Source organism: Emydura macquarii, unplaced genomic scaffold (genome assembly GCF_026122565.2).
Source record: "Emydura macquarii macquarii isolate MOO-44397 ecotype Brisbane River unplaced genomic scaffold, CSIRO-AGI_Emac_v2 contig_1790, whole genome shotgun sequence".
NCBI classification, from domain to species: Eukaryota; Metazoa; Chordata; order Testudines; family Chelidae; genus Emydura; species Emydura macquarii.
The window spans coordinates 27,979,675-28,005,232 of record NW_027131927.1 but is presented as its reverse complement, the minus strand read 5'-3'; the positions used below and the strand labels follow the sequence as shown (position 1 = coordinate 28,005,232).

The 25,558-nt window shown below is 41.1% G+C and overlaps 1 protein-coding gene across 1 annotated transcript in view; it reads left to right on the top strand.

Moving 5' to 3' along the window:
* The window catches only part of HPGDS (hematopoietic prostaglandin D synthase), a 55,191-nt gene that overhangs the window by 5,962 nt on the left and 23,671 nt on the right, over positions 1-25,558 (top strand). The window contains exon 2 of the mRNA XM_067557392.1: positions 10,606-10,747. Coding sequence (XP_067413493.1) covers positions 10,615-10,747 — 133 coding nt within the window. The 5' untranslated portion in view covers positions 10,606-10,614. The remainder of the gene's footprint in view (positions 1-10,605; positions 10,748-25,558) is intronic.

Below are 25,558 nucleotides of genomic sequence, written 5' to 3'. Positions count from 1 at the left end.
CAAAAAAACACACCATGCTGGGCAATTATTAACTATCTGACTCTTACTTTTTTCAGGGGAAAAATGGAAGTCAACCATCCTTTAACAATATTATTTGTACCTGAATAATGGCAGACAGCAGCTTGTGTCAAGTGCTACATTATCCTACTAAGACATTCCTTTTATATGGTAGAGTCACCAAATTAAATTCAGCCGTACGGGCTTCTTCACAGTTTCAGACATGACAGACTCAGCCCCAGCCATGTGGCTGCTTTTACAAATACATTATTTGTGCCAGCAAAACTTTTGTCGCTCAGGAGTATGAAAAAACCCACATCCCTGAGCAACATAACTGTTGCTGGCATAAGTGCTTGTGTGCACAGTGCTTTGTTTGTGGGAGAGTATCTCCCACTGACATAGCTACCCCCGCTCGTTTAGGTGGTTTTATGATGTCGACGGGAGAGCTCTCTCCCGTTGACATAACGTGGCTACACAAACACTCAGACACCTGTGCTGCTGTTAAGCACTAGTCTACACTCAAAACTGACTGTCCTATCAAGATTAACCTCTTCCCCATTTAACTCGTTACACCCACCCACACCCCCCAGATTCTCACAAGAGTTGCAGGTGTGTAAATTTTCATTGTATTTCACTTCTAAGCTTAAATACAACCTTTGGAAAATCATTCCCTAAGTCAGGGAAAACAGCCGTCTGGCTGCCGCCTCACAGACAGATGTTTGAGTCATCATCAGAGAGGGAGAAGTCTAACAGCACATCTCTGTTTGCTGTTTACAATAATAATTCAGGTCGTGTATGCCCTGGTTTTCTCCCATGGAAAATTTGACTGTTTAATAATGATTTCTGAAACTATGGGGAAGGAGGCTGTTGTTTTAACCCCTCTGTTCCTTCAATTAAAGAGATGAGAAACTGCCAAATCCAAAGGAGACCTCCAGCAAAAATAGGCAAAAGAAGACTAGATATTCCTAATATTTCAAAGGTAAAAATCAAGTAAGAACACCCTCCTCTCTCCCTTTTTAAACTGAGTCCCATTTCACTTGCCTACCTAGCATAAACATTAGCAATTTGTTCCAGAGGGGTAGCCGTGTTAGTCTGTATACAGCAAAAACAACGAGAGTTCTGTAGCAATGTGTTAGTCTTTAAAGTGCTACAGAATTAGCAATTTGGAACACAGTGACTGGACTGGGAAAGGGAGGTGAGAGTTTCCCTTTGAAACCGCACTGCTAGCATGACATAGGGCTACATTGTGTTTCAAGATTATGGTGTTTCAAGACTATTGGATGTCTCTGAACATGATGACCCTTCTGAGGCACTTTGATAGTATGGTATAGAGCACCACGTGGGTAGATATAGTTTTAGTTGTCTGAAACCTAGACATGAACGGACTCCAAGTAACTGATAGTGAGAGTAGGGGAACAGTTTTTAAAACCCATTTCACAGAACCTGCTTCTGGGGTCGTAGAAATTTTTTAAAATCCAGCATCAAGGCTATTTTGCTGTGAAGAATCCCAAGATCCCAAGAGGAAAGACACAACAAGCAATTTCAAAGATGCAGCTACACCCTGATATAAACAAAAAGTCAGAAATCAGCACACAGAAATTAAAAGGTGACCTTCCTGGATGTCAATAAGCTTCTGTCTGTTTATACAATGCTCATCAACTATGTACCGTCCTAAAGGCTTGTCTTCCCTTGTGTGTGGGAGCTACTTGTTTACCACTTAAATTCAAGGTACTTAACTTGTTTGCAAAGGCTAGTGCAGACACCCCCATACATACGTTCCAGGATACACACAGGTATAGAGCAACTGTTTGGAGAAAAGTATATACAGTAGATAGTGATTCTAGATTTTATAAAAAATTATGTGAAGTGTACACTCCTAACAGCTTTCCTTGCTGCTGCTGTTCATTTTGATGAAGAATGTCAAGGAACTCTACAATATGTTGTTTTAAGATAGCAATAATGAATTATGCTCTGTTAATATAATTGCCATTGTTAGGGATAGATGTGCCTTTGACCCCCCTTCACTTATTCTTGTCCTTGGCACCCTTTTCCAGTGACAGGCCCAGTGCTTGCACTTCTCTCAGAGTAGAATCCCATGACTCACCCCACTTTTAGATTGGGTCTCCGAGCTATAGTCCCCATATTTAACAAATCATATTCCCCTCAGCAGATCCAACTGGATTTGTCCCCTGCTATAGACTTCTCTTTAGGACCTGTAATCAGTAGATAAATGCCAACTCAGAACAGCCTTGTCAAAATACAATATTATGTATTTATCCATAGGAATACAGCCAACCTGCACCTCTCTTACTTCTGTGGTGAACATGAAATCAGTCTGACTTAAAGCTCCCAGTGGTGCCATGTTTCACCTTCCTGGGAAAGTTTATAACAAAGGATGCTCCTGAAATCACCCTCCAAAAGAACAAGTTAATTGTCATCCACAGAAAGATCTATAAATGTGTCTGGAAAGATCATGGACTTAAAGACATCAAGTTAAATGTTCATCAGACTAACCACTCTGCTTGAGATTTTCAAAATTATTATTGTTTTTGGATGCTCATTTTATGACATCTTAAAGTGCTGAGCACTTTCTGAAAATCAGGCACCTTTAAGGTATCTGAATTTGGAGGCCCAAAAATTGAGGTTCCCAAAAATCACCAGTCGCTTGGTTCTAGTTTAAATATATTAAAGACACCTTGTTGTGGGCTGGTATGCCCCGTTGTGGGCATCAGATCAATTGAGCTAGGAAGTCAGGAAAAAAATGTTGAGTTGGGGTCAACAAAGTGGCGCTCCCATTCAGGGCAGAGCGGCCTAGCAGTCAAAGTCAATAAAACAGCCCTTTAGTTGGGGTGGTGTGGCCTACTAGTCTTTTGAGGTAGTGGGGCACCACCAAGGGGGGGGGTGCAGTGCCCAGAGTAGGGAGGTTCGGGCCCTTCTTGCTCCTCCGAGCCCCAGCCCAGGACCCTGTCAGGGGAAGGGTGGGATTACAAACCAAGGGGGATCCTCCCAAAACACACTGAGTGGTATCCCGAGCCACCCACTCTGTCTTCAGTGGCAAAGGTCCATGATTTCCCAGGGTTTTTGGGGTCCCCATCTTGGTCTCTCTTTGGGGTTCATCTAGCAGCCTAGGATGCACCTGGGGCTCGGCATAGCTTAGCTCTGGGACCAGAGTCTGCAGCAGCTCCCTGGAGAGAATTGACAGTCTGAATCCTTCCCCTTCAGCAGCCAGCCCACACTGAGCTGGGTTGTTTCCTTTTATACTTGTCTTCCAGGCTGTGCATGCCCAGCAAACATGGAGGGACATGGCCTCCTTAGCTTGCAGTGCATCTTTAACCTTCTCCAGGCCAGAGCAGGGCTGGTATGCCCCATCACACACCTACCCAACTGTCTCAGCCTTCTTCAAATATTAAAAGCACAACAAAAGGAGACATTCTTACATTTTCTACAGCCCAAGCCATTTCACAACACAGCCTACTTAACATAACTGCTAAAAGCCCATAATAGTAACACACCATGATCAATCCTAGATCCTTCAAACCCTTCCGTAACAGTCTAAGAAAAATAGGTGAATCTTGTAGCATGCTCTGAAAGTTAATTATGAAATAAAGGGGGGTGGAAGTGAGTTCTGGATTAAAGGATTCTTTCTGGAAAATGCTTTTCCACTTGCCCCCTCTCTATTAAATCATGGGACTAACAGCACAAGGGCCTCCTCTAATTACAACTGCCAGATAGCCATAGAGTTTGCCAGATAACCAAAGCCCACGTCATCTGAAGCTTTATAGTTAAAAACCAAACAACCTTAATACTCTGTCTGTGTAGGTTTTTATGTTGCCCCATCACCATTTGAACTCTTCCCAAGTATTTTAAATAAAAATCAAACCCCCCGTAACACCTTTTTCTTCCGTTCGTGTAAGGAATCAACGGCTAGCTTGATGAGAGAGGGGTGAAGGAGAAGTAGTGTTTAATTTTTTTGCAAGTGAGAGACTGGTATTAGATGAGGCAGGAAGTGAGGAAACAGAAAAATGGTGGAGAAGGTAGTCTGGTACAGAAAGAGTCCTTAAGAAGTTTTTACAAACCTATGCCAGTCTCCTGTTTGGAAGGACACTCCTTTTCCATGGCACACCATCAGCAAAATCATGCTCCATAGAACTTTTCCAGACTGTAAATTGCTTCATAAACCCAGTCTTGCTTCCATTCAACTCCAGAACCTAGCATCTCTCACTGTAAGGAACTAGCTTATTTCACTGCATCTGGAAAGCTCTCATGAGTTGGGAGGGGGTGCCTTGGCCAATTGCAGTAGTCTGCTAATGGTTGTGGTGCTTCACTAAATCTTCAGCTTTTCGATCTCTTTGTTGGGCAGAGTTTACTATAAGTAAATTTTCAAGTCTAGCAGCGTCCAGGTGGATTCAATGAATGGTGATAGATTACTCTTGCTTGGCAAAGGGAAGGGAGGGTTAGATTTTCAGAAAGAAGATAGTTTTACCAAAAGGTAGGTTAATTTGTTTTAAATATATCTATATCCAGGCCAAGAAATTACTATCAGAAAGTAAAAACAACTAAAGGAGACTTTTTCACCATAAGGCACTTCTTCACCTGTGGAGAGAAACAAACCAACAGCTGAACTTAGCTATGTTCTCCTTTCTCCACAGCCTAGGGAAGAGCTCATGGCTGGCCATCATCTTGAATCTAAATTTATTTTCTTAAAAAGCATCTTATTGTGTCATCTGTGTCCAGGTTACTGTATCTACGACTGGCCTGAGGAAAACTTCCGTTTCAGGATGAATTTTCAAAATTAGGGATGAAATCTTGGCCCCAAATGAAGTCCACAGGAGTTTTGCCATTGACTTCAATGGGGCCAGGATTTAACCCTGGGTGTAAACGGCCCTCTCCTATATGCACTGAAGTCAGAGGCAACGTGCAGAGAATGTTGGATCAAGTCTGTAAACTGAACCTGCACAAATAGGTGTATATTTAAAAAGAGGCAGCCTGAGCATGCAAAATGAAAGCTGTAATCTTGGGAATTACTTCACAGCACAGCAGGGATATGAATTGCCCCAAAGATAGACACAGATATTGCACGTGTTTAACTTCATTGTGCTTCTAGAAACAGACTCACACCACAAATCTGCTCCTGTAACCAGTGATTCCATGGTCTTATAGTTTGAAGTGTGTCAGAATTTTTACTTGGCATTGGAACTCTGTGAAATTCAGCCACTTTGGTTTTCCAGGATTCATACTGACTCATTCTTGGGCTTTGGTTTATGTGGATTCTCATCACTCCAATTCTGCTTTTGAGTCTGGGGTTTGAACAAATCTTGGAGCCCAGCTGGAACTTGCCAGGCTTTGCCTGGTTTTAAAATTCAAAGAATGCAAAACCATCATGGTGCACAGTTTGAAAATTGGCTCAGGCTTAGTGAACAGTTTAACAACATAATGTGGGTTTGCAACATAACCTGAAGGGTGCAAGATTTTTGTAGTGCTTTACTATTTACATGCACTTTTTAAACTCTGCTTGGCTGTAGTGATTTTATAAAGTTTGTGGTAGGCTGACTAGTCATGAAACATACTTATCCATTGTTTAAAAGTATATTAAATTAGTTTAACCAGTTTAAAGCTATTGCAGAGGAATGTAAAATATGCATAAATCTACCAATTTAAAATGTGCTTTTTTTGGAGGATTAGAATTCTTAAGTAAGGCAGATGAAGAAAACCCCAGTTTGCTATTTTAAAAATAAAATGAAACAGAGCTAGGAGACCGGGACTTTAAAAACACACTGTGCATGTGTAGTAAGTATTTGAAAGTTAGTTTTTCAGTGAATTTTATGCTCATGACCATGGACGTATAATAGCACAGGCTAGAACACAAAGATACTGCACCAAAATGCTACAAACAGCCCCAAGCCTGCAAACACCTATGCATTCAAATTAATGAGACTACCCATGATAGTAAAGTCAAGCATGTGCTTCAGTGTTTTCAGGATCATGGTTCAAGATGCCCCATACTATTCTGCCAATACCTCTCCTTAACTAAAATGGGTCAAAACAAATTTGCAGAAAAAATTCCAATTCTGAAGTTTTAATTTTTTAGGCTCAAAATGGACCTGTTTTCCTTTTTTAAACATAGTATTTAAAATATTTTTGGTTTTTCTTTTTATAATTTTTTTCCTATTTTCCTTTTTCTTCCTTCCCCCAATCATTTTTATGAATTGATTTTAAAGGAAACAGAAAAAAATTTAAAATAGATTTTGCAAAAAAATATTACACATCTTTTAAAAAATGAAATTTTTTAGCAAAAATTCCTATTTTGAAAAAAGGCTATTTTTAATTGAAAACTTGTGTGAAAATATTTAGCAAGCTCTAGTCTGCATATCCATCCACTCTAATACAAATATAAATAATTACAACAATAAACATTACAGAACATTGCTTTTAATAAAGCAATAGAGGTAAAACAAAATCACAAAACAAACATCAAATGTTTTTGGTAATTCCCTCATGGGCATTTAATCAGCAGAGGAAGTAAATGCATAAGATAAAATTTACCTTATGAATTATTCATTTGACTTTACTACCAATACTGGATTTTCCTTTACAGTAATTTACTAGAGGTCTATCTAGCTTGGTTTTAAACGGCTCAAGCAACAGAGCTTCCACTACTTCCTTCAGAGAACAAAAATGTTCCACAAACTGATATATATGTCTTAGGAGAATTCTTGTGATGTTCAGCAAAAATTCCTATTTCCAGTACTCCCTAATACATGTTATTATACTACCCTGAATAATTAAGTCATGTTGCTGTATACACCACCTTGAAATATTGCATACTATTATGTCACACTTCAATTATCTCTTAGCTATTCTATTGCACCCTTGTATTCACACCTTGCACACTATTGTAATAATCTTTATACAAAATATACCTTGTGAGATATCATTTGAAAACTAACAACTTACTGGTCAATAATGTCATGGTGAAATGTGTTTAGCAATGTTATATGTAAAGTTATGATCATTGGAAATTATGACTGAAATGTGTTTACCAGACAAACCTTGGGAGGGATAAACCTGTTTTTCAAAGACAGAGGACGAGCTGATGCCTCTAGCCAGCTCAAAGTGATTGGCAATCACTGGTCAAGCAGCCACTCTTTGGCAGTGGAGTGGGGCAGAAACAGACTGAGCTGCATGTTAAACAACAACATGGAACTTCTTACAATGAGACTCCATGTCTCGGTCCTCAGAGTGTGAAGGAACTTTATCTACGGGTAGCACTCAGGAAAATGCATTTTAAAAGGTGACTGGACTATGAAAATGAGGGGTAAAACACCCAGAGATTCTCCCTTTTACCTAAGATTACAAAAAAAAAAACAAAAAAAAAACAAAAAAAAAAAAAACCAGCCTTTGGACTTTGGGATGGGTTTTGACCTGAGAATTTAGTCAACCCTATTGATGGGAACATGTGGTAAGAATTTTACCTTGAACCAAGTGTAGCTGGTTAAATTTTAGCTACTAGAAAGTGTTTTATCTTTCCCTGGTAACCATTTTTCATTTTATTATCTTATACTTGCACTCACTTAAAATCTCTCTTTTTGTAGTTAAATAAACTTGTTTTGTTCTTTAATCAAAATGAATCCAGTGTTGTGTTTCAACAGAATTGTATGGTAACACTAATTTAAGAAGCAAGCTGTTAAATATTGCCTCTTACATGGGCTACAGACCTCTAAATAGTTGAATTGTCCAAGAGAGGGCAGACACTGCAGAAATTACTTTTTGGGGGGAAATCCAGGATTGGGTGCATGTTGGGCTCATCAGGCAAGTGATAATAGAGGCTGGTGGAAGCCAGAGTGTTACTGGAGTGTTGCTGGCAGGCTGCAGCTATACACAGACACCCAAGGAGTGCCCTGCATGCTGTTTGGCTATTATGAGGGGCCCAGGTTGGGAGATTCAGCAGCAAAGCATTGTGAGGCAACCAAGGTTGCAGGGCAGCTGGTGACACAACCCGTCCCAAGTCTGGATTGAACCCCACAACATGATAGCTATACGTATTTATCTATTAACTTTTCCATATGTCAACATCTCTAGCTTCAAGATCTTTTGTTCTTTTCTCAACTCCTTCCAGTTTGTCAATATCTTTCTGGTAGCGAGACTGCCAGAATTGAATACAATATTTGATGCATCTGAGCTATGCTGGAGAAGTGCTATTAAGTCAACTCTACTTTTGCAAAAAAGCATCATGGAATCTTTAATGATTACAAATATTCAGGAGCTTAGGTTTGTGTGTCAAAAATGGTACCACCGGCAGCACAGTGGACCTTATTGGTTATTAGTGGAAGTCGACTTCTCTAGTTTTCACCAAAATCAGTAGGATTCTGGCTTTGATGCCTAGAACATTCCCCAAAGTTTTGTAAAGGTTCTTTTTCAAAAGTTATTGCATCACAGACAGACAAAAAGTTGAGTGCAAGACCTCACTTTCCTTGGCCAATGATGACCTGATATCCTCTGTTTCAAGTGTCATTTCTGGGGCTGCATCTGCCAAACAGCACATACAACCATTGTGGGGTTTTTTTTGGTCAATAATATATGTAGAATAATAAACGTGTTTTTAATACGATTTCTTTTGGCTTTAGCACTTCATTTTTCTAGAGGTGGAAAAGGCAAAACTTTCCTTACTTTGGAAATAATGACAGCAGCAACTTTGTTTTGAAGCTATTGCAGGCCTCTGCATCCTTTAAGCTCCAGATATCTGCAGCTTCTTCCACTCCAGGCCATGGCCTTTGAAAATCTTAATTTATCAATAATACGTTCTGTCCCTGCTGTGTGCTGCAGGGGAACAGATATCTTTCACAGTAAACTTAGCAAACTCCCATGTGCTTATCTGCCAGGAAAATTATTGGGTTTTTTTGACTGCTCTCTCCCTGTGATACAAAGTAGATCCCTGAATCTTTGAGGACGGAACACATACTTTACTTGTTTCAGAAATAATCAAGTACAATCACTCTTTATGTTTCCTAAACAGAGACCCCCTTCTTTCAAGTAAAGAGCTGGTCTTTCATTTGCTCCCAAGAGCATATGTTTAGTATCATGATGACTAAATGGCTGCCATCTTGTACAAATCTAAATACCACAGGTTTACTTAGCAGAGTTAACTCATTTCATGAAAGTGTTCCCCTTTTCCAGTTATGTCATTTATTACAAAGACTAGGGCTGACTGTTGATCACTTCGATATAAATGGATGTGTAATTAATATACATCTATGTATATGCCAGACCACTCTCCCCCATCGATTAAAAAAGGAATTTTTAAAATGATCTATCTATTTAAATAAATGTGACCAACTCAATAGTATCTAATCACTGTATCATGATTTGTCTCTAGAAAGGCTTTGCCTTTCCACCAGTCCCAATCTATGCATGTCATACAGAAATTCTCACGGTCTCATCTAACATTGTGTTCCCTTCCATTTCCCTTTTTCCCTTTGTTTTTCCAATTATCTAATCACTTATTCACAATGGATCAGAAAATGTAAACAACACTCACAAAGGCACCAGGATAATTGGGCATACCTACCAGGGCAAAACTGCAAGAGTGGTCATTTCTGACTGGGACGACAAACTAACATAACTCAAATGGTTGTACATTCTTAGGAATATTTCACAGAAGTAACTCAAGAGCAAGCACAACTTTTGTTTGTTAATACCCTAGGACGTATTTGGACCCTAAAAGAATAGCACTGACTAAACAGGAAATCTAAAAGAACGATTGGATTCAAAGTCAGTGGCTGTAGTGTGCAGCGACACTGGCACAAAACTGCACGCCCAGACATCTTTGGACTGAAAAAAAAGCCTTGTGAGATAATCAAAATGCAACATCTTTACATTTGTAGCTGCAAAAGAACAACTTCTCCCACCATCTAATATATCACCACAATGAAGCAGACCCAAGAAATTAATTTCCCTAAGCTTATATAAAACTTTACATTGTATATAGTGTCTTTAAAAATATAACCTCTAGCTCACTCCCTGCCCCACCCAACCTCACATAGTAAATACAAAACCAAACAGTCTAATGAGGAAGAAGTGAAATAAAAACTTACAACATAATCTTTAAAAGAGACTTACCCCAACCTTTTAAAAATAGCATTTGCTTGTTTTTAAAGTTTTGCCTAACTGAATTGCTCAACCTGGAAATAGTGTCAAAAACGAAAGCTTCGCTAAATGCAGTTTAGAAAGATGGAACATAATTGCATTGTGTTCTCATCATTTTTAAATTGTGAAGTGTTTCAGATTGCAGAGAACAGTATGCAACTCCCTCATTTACAAATGCCTTTTACCATTTTTTTTAATTGTAAAACGTAAGTCATAGCTTTGTAACTGCATGAAGGAGAGAGATAAAAGCTGTAGACTGACATGCCCCTTCCTCTTCTCTTCCTGACTCTCTTTCTTGATCTAAAATGGTCATCATCTTAACTTTAGCCAAAATATTCAAAGCTAGTTGGTTATAGAATGCAGAACTACTTTTTATTACCATGTCACAAACACTTAGGCATATGTTCTATATCAATGTGGCAGGGTAGTTAACATGTTAAATAATCAGCATTACTTTTCTTTTAGAGATCCAGCATGCCACACTACAAGCTTACGTATTTCAACCTGAGAGGAAGAGCAGAAATCATTCGCTACCTGTTTGCCTATTCAGACATAAAGTACGAGGATCGCAGGATAGAACAAGTAGACTGGCCCAAAATCAAACCAAGTGAGTAAAACAAATTCTTGCATCCAAAGCTTTACTAGAAATCCAGTCAGCACACAAAACAACATAGGGTGGTGCCTATTTGCTGATTTAGGATTGGAAGAATAAACAAATGCTGAAACTCCTGAGGTAAAATCTTGGCTTCATTGCCATCAGTGTGAATTTTATTTCTGACTTCAGTGGAGCAAGGATTTCACCCCTTGTCTCTCCACCAGGGAATATGAGCCCAAAGACCAGATCCTCAGTTAATGTAAACTGGCATAAATTTCCATTAACTTCATTGAATATGCTGACACCAGTTGGGGCTCATACCCCTAAGTTTTCAAATGCTGTCAGCTAGAAACTGATGGAAACAAGGTTAGTATTAACACACTAAGGCTCTTAGAAAAATTTGGTCCCAAAGGCTACACTAAAGCCCTTAAACCAATTTCAGAAACAAACTGAAAATGAAAGCAGCAAGAGGGAACTTCTCCTTGTGACCTGACAAGTTCTTTAAGAGGGGAGGCAACAAGGGAGACTAAGAAGGATCATGTGACCTGGGCAGAAAAATCAACTGAAAAGGGAAAATGATAGAACACAGCCTTCCTCTGAAAAGCAATATACAGCCTACTGAGAAGCTAACAGTGCACAGAAAGCTACAAGACTCTTTTGATGTTTACATTTAAATTAACTTGAGATTGACAGAATGAGAATAAAATGTCGAAAGCTCAAAGTAATTTCACGTATATATTTTGTGGAGAAGACACAAAGCCCTTTGTTTGCATGGCTTAATTTCTATCCTTTAAAACTGTTTAATATCTCAATTCATCAGTGAGTCTTACTCCTGATAAGACTGACCTCAGGCTGGTAGTTTGGAGATAAGCAATCAGAGGCTTTGCCAATTTCTTCAGTGTCCTCACTTGAGGAAATTGGCTTCTATTTTGTTACCTTCAGAATAGAAGGCTGTAGTGCTTTCTTCTACATGAGGCTGCACCTTAAGATTAGAGAAAAACTTCAGTGGGGGAAGAATGTGGCTCTCCATTTGTGAAGCGGTATTACCTGGTAGGAACACATTACATATCAGCACTGGCTTCCAAATTCTTTCTTGGTGCAATCAAATGTTATCTGATCATAAAAAAGCACAAATGGTTTGAATCTTGAATGCTTTAGAAGTCATTTTCTCCTGAGTGATACTGAGACACTTACCATTAACTGGCTAAAATAAGAAGGGGCATCAGGGGGGTAAGAAGGGAACAGAAATATAGACAGTTTGTTTTCAGTGAGGGGCCTTGGATTTTGGAGACTATTTCTCCACCAGAGCCTTATTCTGTTAACCATTATGGCATACAGTGTAAGTTGGGTGTCCCAAAGGCATTTTAAGGGAAGGAGGGGAGAGAAGTGGATGGTCACAAAATTGGTTTTGGAGGGATTTAGGAGGACTTTTAGGGCAGGGCTTTTGGATGTTGAATTTGTGTGTGTAAAATGAAGTTTATAGATTGTTCACATTTTCTACATGTATCTAGAATTTTGGATAAGTGATTTTTAAATAAGACTAACTAAAACAGAAAATCTAAATGGAGACTTAACTATTACAAATGCATTTACATCTTAAAATATATGAAAATCAGACTTACCCGCCAAATCCTGAGTTCAAGGTGTTGTATCTCCCATGCGGCAGTAGAAGACATCACAAATAAACCAGTTAGGCAGCAGGGCAGGAAAATACCTTCCAAGATACTTTTAGCATTCAGGACATGAAGTCATCAGTGACGAAGCTTTCACATTACCCAGTGTCTGTTTGCCACTATGCCTGACTGCTGTCCATCTGCACTACCACCACCACCATCATCGAACGATTAGGGAGGCAGGGTGTGTTAAAGAAGAAACTGGGAATCAAGATTTCTAAGCTTTTCTTCCTGGATCTGCCACTTACTCTAGGGCCTTGGGCAAATCACTTAACCTTTGTTTCTCTATCTATTAAATGAAAATAATACCTACCCAACTCACAGGGGCATTGTAGGATTTGATTCAACTTGTAACATACTTTGGGAATATATGTGATGAGAACTGCTAAATATATATAAATACATACACACCCACCCCCCCACACACACCCTCCCCCCAGTAATATTACTGTTATTACTATGACTCTTACATTGGATTCCAAGGTACATAGAACATTTGGTAAAGTGCAGGGGAAGGAAGGTTTAGCAGGTGTCCCAGCTGGCGCCAGATTCCCTTTGCTTGGAACGCCCACCGACTTCAGTGGAGGATCTATGTATGGCAGAATCAGGCACAGAGTGCTTCTCAAGGTCACATATTTATTTTAGAAATACAAGTGAGAGTAAAGAGAGCAGGGAGATTTGACAAATAGCGGTGATTGTCATGGGAAAATCTAAGCCTAGAAAAACCACCGGACAAACACCTGAAAATGCCATTTCAACCAAGAGTTGGATCCTGAATCCTTGCCTCTGGATGGTTCATGGCTCTCATTAAGGACAACTGGGTGAGGGAGAGCTCATGCAGAGATAATGGCACCATTCCACCTGCACTATGTTTAAAAAAAAAATAGTTGCATAATTTTCACTTGTATAAATGAATTTAACACTGCTCAAAATATTGTCAGGAGATCAGCCAGCTACAGAATATTTGCGCAGTATGAGAAAATTTGCTCCATGGGAAATCATAATTAATTATTCACTCTTTCAATGTTTCTAAACATAGCATGATGAAATGTGTCATGTTGTATCACAATGGTAAATAGGTGCTGATGTTTAATGGATATTTAGGTGTGCAGGCAACACAATCTTCTCTCCGCTCAAATGCAAGTGGGTATGTCAGATTCAAGATTCATCTCTCTGAAGAGAGAGTAGCTCTCTGTGTGCAGTTCTGGTCTCCCATGTTTAAGAAAGATTAACTCAAACTGGAACAGGTGCAGAGAAGGGCTAGTAGGATGATCTATGGAATGGAAAACCTGCCTTATGAGAGAAGACTCAAAAAGCTTGGCTTGTTTAGCCTAACCAAGAGAAGGCTGAGGGGAGATGTGATTGCTCTCTATAAATACATTAGAGGGATAAATACCAGGAAGGGAGAGGAATTATTTAAGTTCAGCACCAATGTGGACACAAGAACAAATGGATATAAACTGGCCATCAGGAAGTTGAGACTTGAAATTAGATGAAGCTCAGGGGGTGACGTTCTGGAACAGCCTTCCAAGAGGAGCAGTGGGGGGCAAAAAACCTAGATGGCTTGATAAGTTTATGGAAGGGATGGTATGATGGGACAGCCTAATTTGGCAATTGACTGATCTTAGATTACTAATGGTAAATATGCCCAATGGCCTGTGAAGGGATGTTAGACAGGGTAGGTTCTGAGTTACTACAGAGAATTCTTTCTTGTGTGTCTGGCTGGTGCTACCTGCCCACATGTTCAAGGTTTAACTGATCGCCATATTTGGGACTGGGAAGGAATTTTCCCCCAGGGCAGATTGGCAAAGGCCCTAGGAGTTTTTTGCCTTCCTCTGTAGCATGGGGCACAGATCACTTCCTGGTGGATTCTCTGTGCCTTGAAGTCTTAAAATGATTATTTGAGGACTTCAATAACTCAGTCTTAGGTTAGGAGTCTATTACAGGAGTTCCAGAGGGGTAGCCATGTTAGTCTGTATACAACAGCCCACAAAAGCTTATGCCTGCAGAAATTAAATTTGTTAGTCTTTAAAGTGCTACAGGACTCTCGTTATTACAGGAGTGGGTGGGTGACATTCTGTGGCCTGCGTTGTGCAGTAGGACAGACTAGATGATCATAATGGTCCCTTCTGACTTCATAGTCTATGAGTCTGATGCTGTTTAGTTGTATTTATGAAATAAATATAACCTCTAGTGAGGTGCACATATATAATTATCAAGATATACATACAGTAAAAGGTTACAAAGCTGATTGTCAAATCAAGAGAACTCTCAAGAAAACCCCAACAAAAGAAACTCAAACAGCCCTTCCAGCCAACTCCTCAGGCAAACATTCCTTCTCACTTCTCCACAGGCAAAAGCCTGACTAGACAGGTAGGTCAAATAACATCTTGGAGGTAAACAAACTTGGGCCGTGTTTGTCTAGCAGAGGAAGCAAGTGACAGACCAAGGGTCCTTCAATGTAATTGCACTGCCTCCATCCTCAACAAATAGTCTCTAGAAGAGTCTAGATTTGTATCAGAAGAACAGCTTGTGACTCACCCATGCCAAGGGTAGCCACCTGAAAATGCCAAGGTCAGGGCAGGCTGAAAAAGGAGAGCTAATTTTCCCAACACTGGTGGGTGACACTGAAGTCAGACTTCCCAACCAGCCACAAACAGTGCTTCTGATTCCCCACACTGGTTATCTAGAAGCCAAGACAAAAATACACACAGTCCCCTTTACTGCATTCCAGTCTCTGGCTTCCAATTGGCCACTACATCCAGTAAAGAGATCAGTTATTTAAACTCTATGCTCTTTACCAAAAAGATTTCTCCTGACCCCAAAGGGTCAGCCACAGTACCAGATCAATATAAGTTTGGATCTTATCCAAAATACCACGCTGCCAGCCAGTCCTTTAGTAAATAAAACTAAAGGTTTATTATAAAAAGAAAGACACAAACTATAAGAGAAATGTTAAATAATTAAAGCAATCAGACACATACAATTGATTTGAAAGTCCATATATATCAGGTTTCTAGTAGAATTGTGGAGTTTGCAGGCTTGTATAGTTCCTCTGGTATACATCCAGTACATGGATGGGTCTCAGTCCTTTGTTTCACAGCTTCAGTTCAGTTGTAGATGAGTTGATCCAGAGGTAGACTGAAGACAAAATGGATGTGGTGCAGCTGCTTTTTATGTTCTTTGGTCTTTGCCATGCTGCTTGTGGAAATTTACAGGAATAAGATGGAGTCCAGGGTCACATGAGTGACTGGTGATTCATCAGGTATATCCCTGGCTTCTCCCCCTGGGCCCATTTTACCTGTGAATTTCCTTAATGGGCCATTAAGCAGGCTAGTGCTGCAGCCATCCTGTCTGGGGTGTCACCCAGAAACAGTACAATATGAAATACAGATAAAAACATATCTGTAACTTCCATTACACACATAACACATGAACATAAACATCATCATCTTACTTAGCACATTATAGCCTTTCTAACGGTACCTGACATGGCATATCTCACAGGAATTATTATGATTCTGACGTATTGATGTTAAACAATATAAAATGTCCTCCCCCCCCCAAATCCAGCCAGCGTGACACAGCTCAGCTGATTTTAAACATCAGGATGGAGCACAAAGAAAGAGGCTGTCTCTTAGCTGGGACCTAAGAGGGCTTCATACATCAGAATGATAACTCTAACAACACACAGAATCAAAGTGGAAGCCAGTGCAGTTTTCAGAGCACAAGTGTAAAACTCTCCATGTGAGACACAACATAGCCATGTTCTGCACAAGCTGAAGTTTCTGAAGTGTATTTTGTTTGAATAATGTCAAGACATAATTAGTGAATGTAATATAATATAAATATAGTAATATAAATAAAACAAGACAGTCAAAACAAAATAGCCTTGGCATGAAACAAAATCAAAATTAAATACTCCATCTTGCTTTTCAATTGTTTCAAAACCTTTTTGTTGAAAATGTCCAAATCAACACCTACACACACAAAACATTTTGATTTAGATGCAACAGCATTTTCTGATGGAACACTGTTTTATTGAAAAATTTTCCACCAACTCTACTTAAAAGTAGTCTGCCACAGACTTCACCTACAAAGAGAATACTGACATTACCAGAAGATATGCCCATAGAAATCATATGCTGTATGTTCTTCCTATACCCTCTTCTTAAACTGCCTAGCCTAAGAGTAGAAGCAATAAAAACAGTTATATCCTGGTGTTTCAGCTAAGCATCCACAATAAATCCTGGATAAAGCAAAGTCACAATGCTATGTAACCATTAAAGACCTTCTGCTCTAAAATATCAGCTTCACAGTTGTAATGGTAAGATGACTGCATCAGCTGAAGTGAAAGGCTTTTACCAACAATTAGCAACTGCACTAGTTCTGTGGTTATCATGCAGTTTCCTCCTTCACATCTGCAATATTTTGTATCTCAGTTCAGACAGGTCTTTAAATATTAGGAGACTTTAGAAGACTACAAATGTCAGCAAAGGGAGATAGAGCAGCAGTGTGGTGCATGGCTTATTTGCAACTCTCTGAAGTATTAATTTCATTTATACCAGACAACAAATCCTACATAGATCAAAATATTTTTGTGCAGATGCCCTTTTTAATCACATAAAAATTATATCTGCAAAAAATAATCTATACAATATTGCAGACCTCTGTATTTCTGGTTGCTACAAATTATGTAATCAGATTATTGAAAAAAGGCTGGGAGAAAGCACAGAAGCTAAATTTCCATGCATGACAACATACACAAGAATGTGTGTGCATTTCTACACTTAATTATGTGCACAAATCAGGGCTCAATTGTGAATGCTGAGATCTGAAATCAGGCCTACGGTCAGTGACTCTTAAACCATTCTTTCAAGGAAAGAAAAAGGTCAAACTATCCAGGGGAAAGAACAGCATCTCTTCTCTCCTCCCATAATTGTAGACAAGGAACAGATCTTGTGATTCAGAATTTAAGGGAACTCCTCAGGAAACATTTCAGATTTTAAAAAAATGTTTGGAAAACAACAGCAGCCATGGAAGCATGAAATACCACAAAGCAGAATTTTGTTTCATTAATGAGGATGATCCAAAAAATATTACAAGACTTAAAAAAATAAAATACAAAAAACCCCAAACAAACAAACCAAGCATGTGACAAAAAAATTTACTCCCCCAGCCTCACAAGCTGAAAAATTACTGAAAAATAGCATGCACACATCTGACTAGAATAGAGTTTGAAACTGCCTTGCCCAGAGTTAGAATGCATTTTAATTCACCTAGGAAGACCAAAGCAAATGAACAGTGCAGGATGTTGGGAGTTAATCTTAACATGCAGGACAGGAATTTAGAGCACTGCAGCCTTTACTTTTGAACAGGATTAAACAATATGATGGAGCAGTTTGGCAAAAATGGCCACTCAAAAATCACAATCTTTGAGCATTTCTCTTAACTCAATATTACTTTCAGCAGCTTTGGCAGGACAATTTATTCCTTACTCTTAATGCTATTCTCTCTCTCTTTCTTTCGCTCTGATTACTGCAATGTGTTCTTAGTCATAAACATGAAAACTTTGCATGGTTTCATTTAAGTACTTTGGCAACAAAATATCTATAGTTGTACATTCCATTTCTTTCCTTTTGTCACCAGTCAGACAATCTGCTGTAGGACTTCAAAGTAGTAATTTCAGGCAAGAGTTCCTTAGCATCAATATTAAGCTAATTCAAGCAGACCAGTAAACAAGCAAAGCTATGGAAAAGCAACTCTTCAGGATTGCTTTTCAACAGAGCTGGCCAGAAATGGGAATCTCCATTTTGCAGGAAATTCCGAGTTGCCAACATTTAGTTTGGTGTGGGAATTTCTGACAAAATGGAACAATCCATCTCACTGGCCAGCACACCTGCCAAGTGGGCAGTTGAGAAACTGAGAAGACCCTAGGCTGGCAACTTGGGAACCAACAAGGCAAACCCCTGCCTGCCAGGCAAGTAAGGACCCTGACTGGTTTCCTTCCACCCCAGCCAGCAGATTGGTTTGATGGTTTCCATCAAAAGGTTCAATGGAATTGACACACACGAAATATTTCAGTTTCATCAGATTAGCATTTTCCAACCAAAAACTGTTGCATTGGAAAATCTCCAAGCAGCTCTCCTCTTCAATGTCCGTCTCAGAGCCAGTACAGACCACCTTTAGGCTAATATCCCAAAAGCGGGAAAGCGTGTGAGTGTGAGGCATTTGATCCAGAGACGCTTCCTAATCTATGCTGGAGCCCCACAACTCGTCATAAGCAAATAAAGCTTAACACTTACATAACACTTCATTTTCGACACGCTGTACAAAGTCTAATGGGCTTCTGGGCATGATGATTTAGGGACAAATCCTGAGAGAAGCTGATCCCTGCAACTCGCTTTGATCTCAATGGAATTATGGGCTGTCAGTGTCTCTCAAGATTTGGCCTGAAATCATCACACATGCAGGCTCAGCAAGCACCAGGCACCCCACCTGTCAGCCTACCTCCTCTCTTGGCTGCCACTCTCTCTTCCCTGCATGGAGACTCTCTGAGCGCCATGGTAAATCCACCCTGACAGCCTGCTGAGCTGCTTCTGAGACCTGCCTCCTCACTACTGGGGATCAACCAGGAACTTGCAGCAGCGGGAGGCATTTCACATAGGGAGTGCAAGTTATGGGAAGGGAGACAGATCCAAGACTGGGCAGACACTCCTGTGTGGCACATGCACTATCCTAGATTCTTAACCTGATTCTGCCTCCAGCAGTCAGAAATCCTTCCCATCTCCCCAAACGGTGCCTCTGGATAGCCACCAAAATCTTCCAGAGAAACTATTCACGTCCCACCTGAAAATGACCCAGTTCCCAATGGCTTACATCCACTAGGAAACTCCCTAGCTCACAAAGGGTTGAAAATACTGCCGGACAAAGCGGCAGAGGTTTGAATTGTGAATTGTGAGAATTTGAATTGTGAGAAAAGAAAACAAGAGCTGTGGTTTGGATCCAGGCTCCAGTGTATTTGAACCAACAAGGTAAAAGGATCTTATTTTGATCTGTCCCTAATTAAAATAATGTAAATTGCTAACTACTGCTAGAGAGCAACGCAGTTCAAAGTAGATGCAAAATGTGGCTAACTGCAATTACCGCCTCACAAACTATTTTAGCTTTAATCTGAAGCCATATCTAGACGGGAATTTTTTATCTGAGCTCTATCTTCATAGTTCATTGAACCAAAATCCCGGGTCCGTATACTCCCACAACTGTAGGGTATTTGCAGTCTGAAAAACCCATTTGGGTTAAACAATCTGAGCTCGCCTTGTATCATTCATGCCCTTTTAAATAGGTACAGAAATTTAAGTCTGGAGAGAGAAACTCTTCATTCTAGATCCTGCAACGCTTGAGGAGCAAAATTGAGAGGGAGGGTTCTTCAGATTTAAATGTAGCATTTAAATGATGGAATTGAAAATATTTCTATCATTAGCAGAGGTGTACTCAATTCACGACCTACATTGTCACATAAGAGATCCTTTTAAAAACATTTATAATTCTTTGGTTTGGAATACATTGTAAAGGAATGTGTGTTACCATTTCATTGAGACAAAGCTAGCCGCATTTGCGGCATGCTACATGAACAATTACAGTGCATTTGCACTTCAAGGGGAAAGTAATGAAAGTTAATAGGCACTTTCTAGAAGTAGCAAGGGATATTTTTATTTCATTCACTGCTAAATATTTACCATCTCTTCCCAGGGAATGTTCAGGGGTTGGAAATGTGCTTGAAAGGTCCAGAGGCATGTTTCTGCATGGGTCATTATTGTGATGAAAATGAATTCTGCAGCAATGAAACAGATGAATCTTCAGAGATTTAGTATCTGACAGCAGAAGGCAGGCAGGAATTCCTCAGGGGATGCTCATCCATTTTCCTGAATGACTGTTGTGGGAATGCCATAAAATAGCTTTACATAACACTCACACTGAACAGTCACCTTAAGAAAAACACTTAGTATAGTATTACTTGTATTATAGTAATATCTAGAGGATCCCAACTTCGATCAGGGCTCCATTGTGTTACAAACATATTTTAAGGGTTAGCTCCTGCCTTAAATACCTTACATTTTAGGTACACAAGACAGACAGGGTGGAGGAAAATAGTATTATCCCTTGTGAAGTACTCGCAGCACTCACCACCGGACTGGTGCCACCTGCTGGTGATCTGGGGAGTAACTCAAGCAGCTGACCCATCCATGGCCTGGGCTCCCTCACTCTTCCCCGGGGTTCCCCGGTAATCCTTCTCGCCGCTGTCAGGACCCACAGCATCTTCTTCTGGACTCAGCCCTCTGGCCGAGCCACAACCCGTGTTCCCCCCCTTCTGGGGAATTTGACAACCCTGACTCTGCCACTTACTTCAGTGGCCACTGCAGTCCACCATCACTCCATCGGCGGTCTGGAGGAGATGGGGAGGGACTCGGGCCCGCCCACTTCTCCAGGCCCCAGCCCAGGGACCCTGTGTGCAGCGACCTTGCACCACCTCTTCCCCCAACTCCTTAACAGACTTCCCTGGGCCCTAGTACCTCTTCTGCCCTTGTGTCAGGGCCTTTGGCTCGTGCAGAGCCCCAGCAGTCAGCTATTGCTCTGTCCAGGGTGCTGCCTTCCTGTAGCCTGCAGGGCAGCCAGCTTTCCCTCCTGGAGCTGCTGGGAGTGACTGCCCCTGCTTTGCTTGGCAGCTCCCTTTTATACTGGGTTCCCGGGCCCTGATTGGCTATCCTGCAGCCCCTTCCCATTGGCTGCCACTCCAAGGGTCCTCTTGACCCCTTCCTAGCCAGTGCGGGGCAGATGCCCTGCCACATCCCCTTTTTACAGAAAGAGAGCTCGAGCACAGAGAGATTAAGTGACCTTCTCAAGGTCACACAGAGAATCTATACCTAAAGGGCCAGGTAGGGAGCTGTTCTTTATCATTTGTTATGAGTGAGTTGTTGTATCTTGAGTTCCAGATTCCTTCCTTTCTGTCCCCTCCCTCGGAAATGATCCTTTCCTCGAGCCAAAGTGCTTATTGGAAGTCACCAGGTGTTAGAGCCTGTAGGAGCTAGCAGATGAAGCACCTTCACATCTTATATCTGAATTGATGCACACCCAGCTCCCAAACCCCTGTGAGGTGCACTCAATGACTTCACTGGGTGGGAACAGTTACACATCTGCATTTGTTTGTAACATGCTCATTTGTCATGCACCACACCCTGACCTCTCTTCTTGGCATCTGGCACCTAGACCTACTCACACTGTAGAAGTTACAAGTGACTAACCAAGCTGGAGCCTCTGAGGCTGTAACTTTGATGTTTTTACAAGTAAACTAATCCAAAGCTTGGAAAACATGCCCCATTCACTTGATGCAGATGCTTCAGTGTGCTCTTCCTAAAGTGATGAGAAGAGAGCGCAAAGTTCAATTGTACCATGAGTTGCACTCACGCAACCTCCTGGACTTCCAGGCTTCCCACGCTGAGACTGACTGTTAACCCAAGATTTCTCTCTGGCTCGCTGAGGCCCAGAAACCTCATCTCCAGCCTACGGAGGCTTTCCTCACCTCACACTATCACTTACCAGCCCTGCCCCTCATATTATAGCTGGCCAGCTAGCCTGATCCATAAAAAAGTTGATGGTTAGTGGGAGGGACTCAACTTGAGTAGCAACATTTTCATAAAGCTTCTGCACAAGCCCAGGCAGTACAAGTATAAATTTTAACATGCTCCTTGCATTTTCATCTGTTTTGTGAATTCAGCAGAGCTATTGTGAGGGTCATGCGAGGCCTGGAAAGGTCTCACGGTTGGCCATTAAGAGCTATCTACACTGATGTAACAGTAACTTTTAAAACTCTTTCAAGCAGTGCTTAAACTCATTTGCCGTTGGATCATATTCTATCATGTTTTGGCCTGGCCCTGAGAACGGGGTCCAGTCGTGTTTGGACCGGTGCTCAAAAAACATGCACTAGCTGCAGTGCCTCTGGAAAGCCGTTGTACCATGCCTGGGCTAGGTCTTCAGCAGCCCATTAAACTGTGACAGCACCTGAGTAAGCTATTGCTGATTTTAAACTGTGTTTAATCACAGTTTAGAAAGTCCATTATTCCAGCCCTGTAGATGGGGCCTTAGTCCATGGCCTTGCTCGTTTGCAGGGTTGCTGTGTTCTAGAGTAAGGTGTGACGCTGTCCGGAATAGAAGTGATCATTTATAACATTACTGATATCAATATTGCAAAATTACAATCAGTCTTACAAAATATGCTGTGTCAGGTACCACTGGAAATGTCCATATAATAATATTGTTTACGTGTATGTATCAGTTTTGTATTACAAGTTCTAAATGTGCATGGCATATTTGTATTTCAAACTTGTGCTGTGTTTCTGGGTGAACCCCCCCCCCACAGGATGGCAGCAGCATTAAGCCTGCTTAACGGCCCATCAAGGGAGCTCAAAATGTGCAATGAATCCAGTGAAAGAACCCAGGGGCTTATAAGTCACAGGACATGTCAGAACATGCCTAGGGACAGGGGACTCTGAGGCTTTTCCATGCCATGTGCTGTGTGGTTGTGTTTGGGACAAAGGAAGTACAAGCCCCATGGCAGAAACTATAAAATGCAGCTGCACCATCTCCATCTTGTCTTCATTCCTGCGTCCTACCTCTGGATCAACTCATCTACAACTGAAGCTGTGAAACAAAGGCTGAGACCTATCCAGGTATTGGATGTACACCAGAAGGACTACCCAAGCCTGCAAACCGCACAATTCTACTGAAAATCTGATATAGATGGATTTTCAAATATTTTGTATGTATCTGATTGCTTTAATCATAACACCTCTCACCTTGTTTGTTTCTTTCCTTTGATAATAAATCTTTAATTTTCATTACTAAAGGACTGGTTGGCAGTGTGATATTTTGGGTAAGATCCAAACTTATACTGATCTGGTATGTGGCTGACCCTTTGGGGATCAGGAGAACATTTTTGGTAAAGGGAATACTTTTAATAATGTATCTCTTTACTGGACCCGTTGCTGATTGGAAGCCAGAGACTGAAATGCAATAAACGGGGCTGTGTACTTCTTGTTTTTAGCTTCTTGATAACCAGTGTGGCAGATCAGAAGCACTGTTTGTGACGGGTTGGTGAATATAATTTAAGTGTTACCCAGTACTGGGAGAATCTGCCCTTCTTTTGCATTTTACCTTTTACCTTTTGCATTTGACCTTAGCATTTTCAGGTGGGTTACCCTAGGCACAGATGGGTCACATAAGGACCTGTCTACACTGTAAAAACATGCAAGTGGGATAGATCAGGGCATGGTCACAGGACACCGACAAACATCACAAGGTTCCATGCATGCTAGTTTTTTAATCATGTTGGGGAACACTTGTATTGCAATCAGGTTCCCTGACAACTGCTTTTACAAAGAGAATGGCCCTGAGACAGCTAAAATGAAAACTTTGAAAGCAGGGTCGAGAACGTTTCTTTTTATTTCAATCACTTTTGAAAAAAGATCCCTTTATGGAAAGGAGGAAGAACAGAGAGGCAAAAGTGAGGGAAGGGTGAGTGCAATAACCAGGGGCGGGTAGGTTGGAAAAGTCTGACACCAGGAAGGAGGGGAAACAGCTGTTGTACAGAAGGCAAGTGGTGGAAAGAGAGAAGGAAGGGTTTTTTTTGTTGTTTTTTTAAGGACCAAATTTGGCCCTCTGGTACCACTCCTATTTAACATCAATGGGAAAAGTGTCTGCATACCTGACAGCTGAATTCTGCCCAAGCTGCAGGTGATAAGAGACATGAGAGAGAGAGAGAGAGAGAGAGAGAGAAGGATGTCAGAAGGAGACAAGCCAACTCAGTAGAAGCAGGGCTCTTGTCAAACAGGCAGGAATTGTTGCTTCCAGAAAATCTAATTCAAGCAGCAAAATAGTCACTTGACTGAGAAGAAAGAAAACTTATAACAAAGGAAAAAGTTCAAAGGAAGCTGCAATAGGAGTAAAACAGAGTTGGCAGCAACTCCATAGGAGATGTCTCCATCTTTCTGTAGCTTTAGAGCATTAATGCTGGGTTTACTGAAGAGTAAGGTGCATTTTTAAAACATCTTCTAGTAGTTTTGGCTTGGTCTGCTCTGCTTCTTTGGACTGTAGAATCACAGCAGAAACCATTCTGGAGCGACCGAGGCAGTTTTGGGTGTGCTGTGGGGAGGCAGCTAATGCTGAGGGGCTTTTTGTTTGTTTGTTTCTTTTTACATTTGCCTCTTGTTTTCCTGAGGATGGAAATGCCATCAGATTTCCCCATCCCATCCCAGCTGAAGTGGGACCAAGGGGAAGCCATGTTGATAGAGCTAACAGTGTTAAAATGCCATTTGCCCTGTCTATGCTAGGGCTTTCAAATATGTTAGTTAAAACATGTTAACTTATGTGTTCTTTAAAACCACCTTTTCTCTTAGTGTGGACAGGCTCTGTGAGGGCAGCAGAAGGAGAAACAAGATCCTAGGATGGAGAGGTTGAGCAGTTAATACTTCACTTGTGGGGGAAGGGCACGAGAGCCTGCTAAAGCAGAACTTACCCTAAGTGCTGAGGACAATGGTGCTGGTGAAGTGTAGCTGCCATAAAGATCCCCTAGAAGCAGGCTGCCTGAGGGAAGTTTCTGGGTCAGAGGCACGAACAGAGGCAGCAACAGAGCCGGCCATCTTGTTAGTGCGTAATGGCTCTCAAAGATAGGAGAGAGATTCCTTTTCTCTTCCTGTGGATGGAGGGGAGAGGAGATCTGAAAAACCCTGTCTTGGAGCCCTAAGATATGGAAGGAGGAGGATTAGCTCTATTTGTCTGGACCCTGGGAGTGACGGTGGCAGAGAACTCAAAGGCAGAGATACTATCCTGTTACCAAATCTCTCCATCTGCTTCTCTCCTTTATTCTTCCTCTTCTCTTCTCCCAGGAGTGGGGAGGGATGGGGAAGAGGCAGAGTTAGAAAAGGAGAGAGCTGGGTAAGAAGACTAAGGCCACAGACTCCATCCTTCTAATCACAAGGAAGCAAAAGAGTTGGAGGGAAATGGATGCATTGTGTGGTATTGGGGACTGTCTTTAAGGAACTTCCCAAACACAGTCTGGATGGGGTGCAGTGAAGCTATTGTTATGCACAGCCAT